Genomic DNA, 12,873 nt, shown 5'->3' on the forward strand with positions numbered 1-12,873 from the left:
CTGCACCACTTTCTCCGTGTGTGCTGGGATGTGCATCCTCCCTCCACCTGCATCCGCCGGCCTCGTGGTCGCGGGGTCTGCCCCTCAGTCCCCACCTTGGGCCCCCATTTCACACTGTTCCCCCCGCATTGTCCCCATCCTTCCCTGAGGCTCCTGATGGCACAGCCGAGGGGGACAGGAGCTCCGATGATTGGCGCTGTCGGAGCCCGCGGCTGGCGGCACCCATGGGTGCAGCAGCTGGGCAGCGCACATCTGGGCAGCGGCGCGCAGGCGCGGGGGCCGCCTCGCCCGTTTCCCCCAGCCAGCGGCACCCCCGGCCGGGGCTTTGCGCGCCCGCGGAGCCCTGCGCAGCGTGCGGACCGGGGAGGGGGGCTGGTCCCTCCTTCCCCGGGGAGTGGCCGCGATTCTGCCGTATTTATCGGGCTTGGGCGGTGGCGGCCGGGCCGGGCCGGCTCCATCCTTCCCTCCCTCCCTGCCCGCCTCCCGGTGCCGGTGACTGGAGCGGGCGGAGCCGCCGCGGCCGATTGGCTCCGGGCATCACATGCGGCGGGGCCGGGCCGGAGTCGGGGCCGGGCTGGGCTGGGCTGGGCACGGCGGAGCGCTCCCGCGGCGGGCACACGGCAGCAGCGCAGCCCCTTCCCAGCCCAGAGCCCCGCCGGACACCGCGGAAGGGACCGCGCCCGCCCCGCCGGCCACAACCCCCGCCGCCCCGGCCATGAGGTCCAGCCGGAGAGCCGGCACCTGTGCGGGGAGGTGAGCGGAGCCCCGGCGCCTTCCTCCGACCCCCGGCGGGGAAGAGAAGGGGGTGGAGGAAGGGAAAGAGATTTTTTTTTTTTTATTTTATATATATATATATATATATTTTTTTTTTTTTTTTTAATTTTTAATCTGTATATTTGGCTGCTATCAATCCCGATCCCGCAACTGAAGCCCCCGGAGGGAGAAGTGCTGCACGCTGTGATGCGTCTTCCTCTCGTCTCGGCTGCCAGTTTGGATTGTAGCGCCCGGCTCCGTGCACTGAGAGAATGGCTCGGTTTGGGGATGATCTGCCGACCCGCTATGGAGGTGGAGGGCCGGCCGGGGCTGGAAGAGGGAGCAGCCGGCAAGGTGGCCCCCAGGCCGGCCAAAGGATGTATAAGCAGTCGATGGCTCAGAGGGCCAGGACTATGGCTCTCTACAACCCCATCCCTGTCAAACAGAACTGCTTCACAGTCAACAGATCCCTCTTCATCTTCAGTGAAGATAATGTTATACGGAAATACGCCAAGAGAATAACAGAATGGCCATATCCTTTCAGGGAGGGTGTGTGGGCACCGTGGGGAAGGTGGGGAGGGGAGAAGGAGACTGGGGGAAAGACAACACAGGCAGCTAAGAATGAGTGTGTGGTGCTAATGTAGATGTCCATGTGTGATCCTGGGTGTGTAATGGGTGTGTGTGACATGGATGCGTGTGTCTGACATAACATACGGCCATGTAGCTGAGTATCATAGGAAATTGCTTCTGTGAGAACAGCAGAGTGTGCTTTTGACTATGCCAGGGGTGTGTAAGACACAGTGCATTTTGGTGTCTGTTTAGGTGTGAGATGTATGGTTGCATAGATTTACATTTCCTACAATATAAGTCAAATGCAAAGGGTTCTCTGAGGTTTGTGCTAATGAATCCTGATTCTTATTTCCACCTTAGAACCTTGCAACTCTTCTTTCTCACTCTGAATAGAACACAGGTTAAAAATGGTGACACCTTAGCATTAAAGCTGCATTGGTAGTAGGGACTTTGATAGCTGAGGTACGTTGTGAAATCCCATTAATACAACCTTTGTCGCTAGGTTTTTAGTGCATTACCCCCTGAATCCATTAGAATCAACATGAATCTTGTCACTTTGATTAGATGCGTAGCCTAGGCTTAGGCTGTACTAAAATGAAAATAAACCAGAAAAGCTTTGTGGCAGAGGGAGGCAGTAAGTGGAGAGAGGGATCATCTGCTATATTGGAAAGGGGCAGATGCTTTCTGTCTCAGAACCAGCTCCCAGGCCAAGTGAGCTGCAGCGATCTTCATCAGAAGGGGGCTTTGCTTGTAATGATGCACACAGTGGGATTGTAAGCTGTGAGAAAAGGGAAGCAGACTATTTGAGGTTACCAGGGAGCAGACACAGTGTTTGTGTGTGCGTGTGTGTATGTGTGCGTGTATGTGTATAGGAGTGCTTTACACTGGTGATCTCAAGGGAGCTGGTTATTTTATTTTCATTTGATATCACACACCTATTAATCCTCGGCTCACAACAGCAAGGCCTCCTCCCAGCCTCCTAGCAACACTTCCAATTGCCACGGAGGCCAGATCCCCATCAGGCTTCCCCAGTTTGTACTTCTTGAGGGGCTAACAGGAAAAAAAAAATCAGTAGAGTGAATGCACCTCCTTTCCCCTGAACATACAGATATATTTATCTTTCTGTCTGTATTACTAAATCACAGCGATTGCTCTACTTCCTCATCCATTTCTCCTTCCCTGCATTCAAGTCTGAATAAACAAGCTCCAAAGCCCTGGTGGCAGCCAGCGCATGGCGCTTCCTGCAAGGCTAGACGCAGTCTATCCCTCGCCTGTCTCTTGGGCCACTCGTCTGCGTCTCTCTTGTGAAGTGTGGGGACAGAGGACCTCACATTGCTGCGGGTCCGTGGGTTCGGCAGAGCCACCAGCCGATCGGTCCGGGGTGGGGCAGGGCGCTGTCTGTGGTGCTGAGCGGAGCTGTCCAGGGTGCCGAGTGGAGCAGTCCAGGGTGCTGAGCGGAGCTCCCCGCGGTGCTGAGCCCAGCTCTCCGCCGCCCTTGGGCCCTGCTGCCGCCCGCGGCTCTGGGAGCGCAGGAGCTGGGCATGGCTCGGGGCTGGAGATGATGGCACAAGGTGAGGTGGTACCTAGTGTTGGGTTAGCCTTCTTTCCCGTGAGATCGCTTCTCTCCTACATCCCGGTAGGGCACTGATGGTTTGATTCTCACCAGGAGCGGGCATTGCAATCTAGCAGTAATTCATGTTTTGGACCTGCGTAGATGCTGTAAATCAAACTTTTCCAGCCCATTGCTTATTTACACTATGCACTCAAGTTAAACGACAGAATTTCTGAAGAACAGATCGGCAGATGGCATTCAGCTGTGTAATCTATTTTGGGGCACTTTAGCTTATCAATCTCATCTAAAAGTAATAATTATTAATAGCTTTTGTTTTCTTTAGACCTTTTGCTTTCTTGCTTCCAAATTCCTTGAGGAGGTCAGATTCTAAATCACTAACTCACTCAAAGAAGAGAGAGAGTTTCCTACTTTTCTTCCAAATATACCCCAGAAAGACCTGAGGAAGTCAAGGAGACTAAATGTCTTCAAAAAATACGAGAGATCCTAGAATGCTCAACTCATGTAACTGTTGAGGTAGAAACAGTATTTGAATGAGGTTCTCTTTGTGTTACGTTGGTTTCTTCTTTAACTTCTGGTCCCCACTCCATTTGAATACATGATTTTAGCTACAATCATAGCCAATTGTATTGTACTGGCTCTGGAACAACATTTACCGGATGGAGACAAGACACCTATGTCAGAGAGATTGGTGAGTTTTATTCATTTGTTCACTTTTTTTTTGGTTTCTGGTTTAAAACAAAAAGCAGTCAGCCACCCAGTGTTGCGAGGGCTCGTATCTCATGTTGAAGATCCACATGTAAACAAATGGATATTGACCTTACAATCAGGAAAAATAAGTTGGTGACAACAAGTATAACTCTAACCTCCTGATCCCATCTTCACAAGAATGCTTCATCACTCTAGCCAGCCCTGCCCAATTGCAGAAGAGACGGACCTCATATTATGATTAAAAGAGCAGCAAACTTAGGTTGTCTGTAAACCAAGATAGGAAGGGAATGCCAAATGCTCAGAATTATCTGTAGGATCAAATGAACTTCTGTGATATTTTCCCAGGAAGTGGTAGAACAGCGTAACCTTTTAGGATCATATGTCTTTCAGCTATTTTCCTGCTACAGTGTATACCAAGGACCCTACAAAGCAAACTTTGAATTTAAATGATTACCGTTCCCTTTTAAAAAAAGAAACCAACTTAGAGAGGAAAATAATTTACCCACAGGCTTTATGGTAATGAGCCCAATTACCTTATTTCAAAAGAAAATATAAGAAGAGCTTCAAAATCATTCTTCCCTTTATCATCTCTGTAGGAGAAATGGGTAATATTTGGTTCGATTTTGTTCCTGCTGCTAATGATCTGTAACATCTTTCATGCCTAAACACATTCATCCTGGTGCATGTTCAAAGGATAAATAAATATGGATACGTATGTGTTTTACATGTAGATATTAAATTATGCAAACAAAGACAATATTAGGCTTGCTGCCAGAAGCTAGAGCCTCTGAATGCTGGTTGCTACAGTTCCCGGGTTGGTCCATACCAGTGGGCAGCTCTCGCAGTCTCATTCTTCAGAAACAGGAAAAAGTGTATAAGTGGTAGATCTAGAAAGAGCTTCAGGGTTTGCAAGTTGATACTGCTTGGAAACGTATCTGCTGATGCTGGCTGCCCACTTACATTGTGTTTGCTTAGTCTCTTTCTGCTTGAATTACTCCTAATATCAAGAGATGTGGAAAAATTGAAGAAAACACATATATGTTGATCCTCCTGATCTTAAACATGCCTTTGTATGTTTTGGGATTGGCGAGCAAGGGAAGCCTGGGGTTTTAGGCAAAGCACAGGTTTTTACCCAGGGTAATGATCGATTTGGGGAACATTTGAGCTAGTGAAGGGGAAAAGTAGTTTTGTGGATGTTCTGGCTTGGTAACCTTTGGGTGATATAATAAAATTTAAGCAGCAGTAAGTATGGTTAGCACATTGTTTCTATGTTCCTCTACCTTCAGTTCCTGCCCAAATCATTCCAAAGGGGGGCACTGGTATTACCTCCAAATTGTGTAAGACAACTGAATGAGTTAAATGCATGCATGGTCTCCACCTTGTTGGTGCTGCCTCGGTGGTGAAGGAAGAATTAACCCCGTTTTTTTTGCCCTGGGCACCGCTGTGCAGTATTGTCTTTGATCAAGATATTATGAAGCCATTTTAACTACAGTACATTTGTAACTCTAAAGTATAAAGGCATTTATCATAGAATAACACTGTGAATCTTTACAAGTCATGAAATATTTTCTGCATTCAACGTAAGCTGAGAAGAGTAAGCATTGTGAATATGAAAAGCTGTTTTCTGGTTTTCAATGTGAAACCTCAGAATGCTCCTGCTGCTTCTGCAACCTGTAAGTGGTTTCATTGAAAATGTTACAAATCTGTGCTAAACCAGAATGGCTGAACGTTCCCATACGTTTACATTTATAGGCTTGTTGAGCCAAATGATAAGTCCATGCAGAACAGCAGGTGCTTTATTACTGTCTTTGTCAGGAATGAAATTGGCCTTTTTTTGGTTAATGATTTATGGATATACCTTTTCTTCTCTTGGGTTCATTAAAATCTTGTTGAAGGAAAACCAGATCTGCCCGAATACTTTGTGCCACAGATACAGTGACAAAAATCTTAAGATTGCCTGAGGGAGGAGTCCATACGAATGTTTTCATGATTTTTGTCTTCTGATCAAAGTTTTACTCTACGTGTCACCCCAGAGACCCAAGATACGAACCTGCAGCGTGATCTCACTTGGCTGTTTTCTGCACTCATTTTACTTGTCAAGCAGAGTTAATTAAGTACACGAGAAGAGCAAGTGATGTCTCAGTATATGCAATATTTCAAGAATTAGAATGGTTGAATTATAAGTAGCCTTTCTCTGTCCATTTTCTGTATGTAGTTTTTTACACGGAAAGGCATTACTTGGCTCTAGGATGGAAATTCTGGTCAAAAGCACCAGTCCGGTGGTCAAAGCATTTAGTGGTGAACTGGAGCATTGGCTTCAATCCCTTGCTCTCCAGACAAGACAAATAAGATCATTCTTGCCCTAGCAGGAGAATGACCTACCCCCTAGGTTCTTGCCTGCTTTGAGATGAGGGTCTTTCATGCTTTGGCTGCTGGGAGTGTTTACTTCACGTTAGTAACTATTCACTAGAACAGAGATGCTATAAATTTGCTACTGTCCATCTCAGCTGAGTGCCTTAGCCAATAGATTGTAAAGCCAGCCTCTCTCTGTCCTAATAAATATTGCATTTTTTTGTACACACTGGAGTGATGCCAACTGAAAAGATGCTGAGGGAGTTGTACTGAGTGACCCAGAGCCTTGCAGTGAGAACTCCAAATGTGGGAATGTGAACTTCACTTCCGAGCCCTGGATGGCCTTGCGGGTGGATGCCTTGCTCATGATGCTCTTGGCTGTCCAGGCTGAGCCACACTCGTTCTCTCCCTGTCTCCTTCCTTTATCATGAGAAGCTTCAGTAGACCATGGATTCGTCCCAGCTGACAGAGACAATATCAGAACTTGCGGTACAGAAAATCTATTTTGTGCCCCACCCCGGGGCACACCTGGTTTAAGACACAAGCGGGTCTGTAGGATGATCATCCGTGTGCCGCTGTCGCACTCTGAGTGTCTGGCTCCCCTGGGTGATTTTGATGTGAGGACAGACTATAACTGTTTTCTCAGATATTCAGCATGACAGCTCTTGCATTTCACTAATGGATTTAATTCTTTATCCTATCCTCAGGCGCTTTGTGCAATCGTATGTGGGCTGTTCATATTAACCTTTGCATGAACAAAGCCTTACACACCCAAACCTATCAGGGCTGTCACATCCAAAGGCCAAGGAAAGACACTGGGACTTAGACTGAGAATAGTAATGACTTTCCAGACTCAGAAGTTGTTTCTGATCTGAAACATATTGATTAAATGTGTGTTTGGCCCAGTCTCAAGCTTTGCTGTGTCCACAGCAGACAACCTGCTGGCACAGCTCTGGCTGCTGCCCAGATTCTCCACCACCCTTCCAAACACACACCCTGATACTCATTGTCACCTGCTTTCCCACTCTTGAACCCGATGAGCAGCACAGTCAGAAGGGGTCTGCAGGGTGCCCTGGCAGCAGGATTTTGGAGGTGACAGCCGTGCCATTTCAGTGCATATCACCCATGTCCTTGCCTGCCAGTTTCTTCTGTCAGATCATCATGCAAATCCCTTTTTCCAGCAGCAGGCACCACCACCTAACGGGGCATAAACTTTATTTTTCATCCCATTGTTGTTACTGCCCTGATTCCTAGGCTAAATTAGCATACATTTAGATAGGCTTTAGAAGAGATCCTCTTTCTATCCCCTTTTACTTTCCCAGCTACTCACTGCCAACCCTATAGATAACCGTTTTCCTTTGTAATAAATACCCAAGCCCATCTGTGAGCCTTCCTGCTTCCTTAAAAGCTGACAAGAGCTTCTTTGACCCACTTCCTAAGAGCTCTGTGTAGTCTTAGCTTTGGGAAGAGTATTTTCTATCAAACCCTTGAGTACCTGAAGCCTGGCTCTTTAAGGCTGACAGCTGTAATCGCAAGGCACCTGACCTAGATTGAGCAAACGAGGGGTAGCAGAGTAGATATAAGGCTTCCACCAAGTGAGGAGGAGTGTATGTGGGTAAAGGTATTTTTTTTTAATGTTAGAAGAGTTATTTTTAGAGGTGTGCTAGTAGTTGTGGGATAGAAATACAGAAAGGGCTAGGGGGCCTTTGTTTGCAAAGGTTTTTTTTTCATACTTGTTGAACTAGAAGGTGTTGTAAGGTTGAGGGGCAGGCGGTCCAGGCTGTTAGAAGGCTCCTGTGTGCATAAGGGAAAGCGGAGGAATAGTAAGGTAATTTCTTCTCAAATCACACACAATTTCTGACCCTTCTCTTCTTTTTTCCCCTGTTTTCTGTCCTGGGTTGAAATCCTGGAGTTCCTTTGGTTCTTGCTGTGGGCAAGCTGCTGGAAGAAGACTCTTATTGTAGGATTTCTATTGAAGGTCATAGAAGGTCTGATGGCCTTGCCTTGTTGCTTTTTCTCTGTGGGTAAACAGCGCTGAGATGGGAGCTGGGGTTTCTCAGTCTGGTACTGATACTGTGGTTTTTGAGCAGTGCCATTAAGGCTCTGGGAAGGGGCAGAGGGCTTGGAGCTGCTGCTGTTAGTGGAAACAGCTTCTTGGCTGAAGGAGAAGGTAGTTTTGGGTTGTAGGTGTGATTTTGGTGTGTAGTTTTCTATTTTTTTCTGTTTTCCTATTCAGCAAAAGGGTTTCTTGCTCTGTTTTGCTGTCTGACCACTGTGTGTGTGTGACCCACAGGTGACTGGGCATCTTGCCCAGCTGTAGAGGAAAGGGAGGTGGAGTTGCTGGGGCTGTGAGACTGGGAGAGGTGGAGGGGAATATAGATATCACATAGGATGAAAGACAAGGTATATGGAGGAGTTGGGTTCACTGGGGTGTGTAGGGGTACGATGTCTAAGTGTGTAAGTCTCTCTGGGAGGGCTGTGCTCTTACGTTGGTGTGGAAACCTGACTTTCTGTAGCAGGTACTGTGCCTAAATCACAGGTCTGTGTGCTAGGGCTGGGTCAGCTGAGCAAGAGTTGCCACGTTTGTAAAATAAATTGCTGTACCCAAACTGATTCTTTCCTTGTTCTGTGGCCACAAGACTTGACATTTATGTTCTTTCTGTATTAGAGAAGTAAAATCACCTTCTGTCATTGGTAGGATTGCCAAATGTAAACAACTGTGTGTCAAACAGCAGCTCAATTCTTTGATGGTCAGAAATGCTAAAGTCACTAGAACAAAGATTTCTACTCTTAATTTGGGTATTTTTTTCCCTTTTGGGTAGGGCTGTTTTACTTCCATTGACTTCAACTGAAACCATGGATCTAAGGCACATTTGAAAATTGGCTACAGGTGCCAAAGCTAATTAACATGTTCTTGAAACTAATGCTCATTGCTTTCACCTCTTGCTTTGTTCCAGTTTCTTGCCCACATCTTCCAAATGTGAATGCTTCCATTTGGCACTGAATTTGTGTTGAAACTCTTATCAGTAAAGTAGAATACCGAGAGATCTGGTGCCACAGACAGAAAATAAAGGTCTAGTAAAACTGGAAATTAAGCTTGGTTTTTCTCTCCAGTGTCTAGAACACAAAGCTGTGATCCCATAGTATACTGTGAGCCTGAGACACAAACCTTACTACTTTTGCTGTTAACTGAAGGGAATGGGTCTTTATTCCTGAATCAGATACACAGTGAAAGGAAAACAAATGAAACTACAGCTGTGGAAATAGTGGAGCAAGAGTGAAGGAAGAGCTGGTGGAATAAACAAGAAATAAATCACTTCCTGCCAGTGTTAGCAAGGTTGCTGTGCTGTTACTCCCCAAGATACCCTCTTGTTTCAGTTTCCTGGATGAATTGGAAATCACGTGCTTTTTCCGTGTCAATAACTACAGAAATATGTCTTGAGTTTCTATATACCCTTAGAGTAAAATTGCAGTGTTAAAATTCCCTCTAGAATCTTGAGTAAAGGTGGAAAGTGTGGGGTGAAACGACGAGAATAAGGGCAAATGGAATATTCTAGTGTGAAAAAAACCAGAACAAAACCCACATAAAATAAGAACAAAAACAAAAACCCCAAACAAATTTATCTTCAAGGAAATAATAAAGAAGTTTTTCTTTGTGCTTAGTTCCAATAAGCTTAAACCGTTTGGTTTCGGCTGTGTCCATAGAGCTGGGAAGGGTGGGAAGTTGGTGCATGTAGTTGTTTGTGACTCTTGTTGTGGGTGTGGAAGCACATGGATCTCCTTAATACCTTTGATTTTTATTCCTTTTCAGGATGACACTGAGCCGTATTTTATTGGAATATTTTGTTTTGAAGCCGGTATAAAAATCATCGCTCTGGGGTTTGTTTTTCATAAAGGCTCTTACCTCCGGAATGGTTGGAATGTGATGGATTTTGTCGTGGTCCTCACAGGGTAAGTGATCTCGTGCCATACGTTTAAAGGGGACTCTTGTTTTGCTTTGATTTGTGTTGTTTTTTAATAGTAGGCTGGGGTGGGAGCAATTTTGGTGAAATAGTACTAGAAAATGGCATTTCTGACTTTACTGTCTTCGAATAATGGCTATTGTGCTGAACGAGTCACTTTCAAAGTGTTGTTTGAACCAACTAAAAAGAGGTTTTCAGGTTATTTATTGGTATATATGCTGGTACATATCTTATCCAGAGGCTTACTGACATTTCTCAGACTTTGCAGGTTCTAATTGCCACCTGGTACTTGAACCTGATTTAAATCAATCTATCCTCCTGACATTACAGGATGACTTGAAAAGTCAACATGGAGTGGGCTAACAAATTAGATTTAGCCCATTTTTAAGCTATTACAGCTCTAAAATCAGTGACATTTCTGCAGGAATGGATTTGGTCTTGCTAGAAAATAACTTTTCCAAAAGTAATTCAAAGGGGGTGCATGTCTTATAAAGGACGGAACTGACAATATTACCTGTGTGTTTTGTACCCTGGTTTGAAATGATATCACTGATTTATTTATTGGAAATGCTTACAGTATTTTTGTTGCAGTTTCTATCTCTATTTATGCAGATGAATGTAATACTAGTAGGTTATGAAACACAAACATTAATTCCTACAAATTGTGCTGTAAAACTCCAACTGAAACGTTCCAAAGGTCCATGTGAGGTCCTGATCCTGCAGCCTTCATCTCGGAAGGATTTCAGTTAGTTTTCCCCCCAGAAGGCTGCAGTCTGGCACTCATTTCATACACCTTCTCTACTACTGTGTGACAAGCATACATATTCTTTGCTCTGGTTAGTGGTGTAGAGTAGGATGCTGTTTGGACGATGCTTGCGTACATATACAAATGTATTCATTAGGTACATTATCACTGTAATTCTATTTGCATTCGGCGTACCATGTGATATAGCAATTGAGAGGCCAAAGGGAATTCTTTATGTATGGTGAGGAAGAAAATAAATATTCAGGGCTTGATTCTCCTGCTGCTGGGGCTGGGTATTTAATCAATAGAAACATCAGTGGAGCTACAAGGAGAATCAGATTTACATACTTGGAAGCAGAGGGGGCACTAGGATGAAAAAGAATTAGCACAGATGCTACAATTATTCACACTGATGGTATCTCCTGATTCCTAGTTAGCACTATGGCCTTTTGTATGTTTAAAAAATATATATAGAGATATAAAATCAAGGCCTTGATTCTGGAAAGGACTTGAGCGTGTGGTTTAATTTATCCTTCAGCAAAGCGTTCAAGTACACGTTTAATTCAGCTGACTCCGGCGTTTCTCTACTTAAGATTACACATAAAAGCTTTCCTGAATTACAGCCATATTGCTATTTGTTTAGGCATGTTTTAGGTTTTTATCATAAACACAGGCCAAAAATCAAAATAGAACTTTTTATTTAAAGCTGCCTAGCCGTGACTGAGATGCTCAGAGTTTTGCAGCAGTAGCTGAGATATTGCATGTGTGTGTGCGTCTCGTGCTCGTGGCATCGCAGCCCGATCGGCGATGCTTTAGGCGTGACCCCCGCGTCTTTCTGGTGCTGGTTTTATTGTGAGTGCTGTTTCCAGCGCTCTTTGATCTCTGAGCATAATTCTGGAATATCGGCTTGATTAGACAGCTGTAATAAGGAACTCTGTTGCCATCTGCAAACATGCGTGTTCTTTTGAAGTACAATTCCCGTTAACGTCAAAGCTGCTGGTTTCCAATGGTGATGCTGGCTGGGCTCTATTGAAATTGTCTTGTACATGGACTTCCCACCAGGCAGGCGACGCAGGGGAGGCAAAGCGTAAACCCATCGACATCCAGCCCAAGAGTCATCTCCACTGGGGAAACCCACAGACCTCTAATTCTGTAATTCGAGGGCTGGATTCAGTCAGGCGCTTGAGCTCAGGCCCAGTTTTTGGTGTCTGGGGGGCTCTACTGAAAATAACGGGGTTACTCGTGCTTGGTTAGCGCTTTCCTGAATCTGGGGCTGTATTTCCAAACCCAATAACGAGGCAGAGGGACCTGTAGCAGTGAAATAACACTGAAAGATCTGCAGCTTCACACAGGGGATTGATTTAGTGTTTTCTCTGTAGCCTGTTGTGTTTTGCTCTGAATTTCTCAGCTCCTTATTATATTCTCTCTGCATGGCTGCGGGTCTGTGCTAGAAAGCAGGAGCTCCTCTTCCTTGGGCTCCCTTTGCTGGCCAGAAACCCTTTTATCTGCCCATTGCCTGTCCTAACTCGGCTAACATGGGGCGTTCTGAGCAAGGCTGTTTATTGGGAACATCATCCTGGCGCTTCTGCATTGAGACTTCAAAGGCAGGTTGCTGAGGAAAAGCATTTACTGCTGACAAACCTGGCTCGTTCTCCAGAGAGGGGCTGGGAGGTGATGACTAAAGTAGGACCTGAATTCTTGTTTTTGTGGAAGGTAGTCTCGGATCTGTGCGTTTGGAAAAAATTATCAAGGAGGTCCTGTAATTTATTAGAGAATAACAAAAAAGGGTGGTGCTAAGCTTGTACTTTGTGTTCTTATAGATAGGTATGACATCGGTTTTTGGAATATAATTTTACTACTCTATCAAAAGCTTTTCTTTGCCATATGTGCAAGATTTCTACTTGAAAATGTTACTTCATATTTCCCAGGCAGCGATCAGTGTTTGGTTTCTAAGCTTGGTTTCACATTGATCTTCAATATTATAGAGGGATTTTGATTTCTCTCTTTATTCTTGTGTAAGCATGAAAGATGATGAAAATGCTTTTCATGATCCCACACACAGAGTTGTATACCTGCTAATCCTGTTGAGTGCATGTTCTTATGACGGTAAATGTTGAATGTCAGAAAATCTGATCTGATTTTCAGCTTTTAGCTCAAACCCAGGAAAGCCAAGAGCAGCTTGGCTCCCGTTAGCTGTTTCCATAGGAGGA

General features: G+C 45.2%; 1 protein-coding gene across 14 annotated transcripts in view; it reads left to right on the forward strand.

The window, feature by feature from the left end:
* Positions 1-397: 397 nt before the first annotated feature.
* The window catches only part of CACNA1B (calcium voltage-gated channel subunit alpha1 B), a 279,142-nt gene continuing 266,666 nt past the window's right edge, over positions 398-12,873 (forward strand). For 13 of the 14 annotated variants that reach the window (XM_071817476.1, XM_071817466.1, XM_071817465.1 and 10 more), the window contains exons 1-2: positions 3,484-3,584; positions 9,768-9,907. In XM_071817476.1, coding sequence (XP_071673577.1) covers positions 3,492-3,584; positions 9,768-9,907 — 233 coding nt within the window. In that variant the 5' untranslated portion in view covers positions 3,484-3,491. Of the gene's footprint in view, positions 1,286-3,478; positions 3,585-9,767; positions 9,908-12,873 lie in introns of those variants that run through there. The other variant, XM_071817478.1, reaches the window with a different exon arrangement.

The sequence above is a fragment of the Patagioenas fasciata genome, chromosome 20 (assembly GCF_037038585.1).
Source record: "Patagioenas fasciata isolate bPatFas1 chromosome 20, bPatFas1.hap1, whole genome shotgun sequence".
Taxonomy (NCBI): Eukaryota; Metazoa; Chordata; class Aves; order Columbiformes; family Columbidae; genus Patagioenas; species Patagioenas fasciata.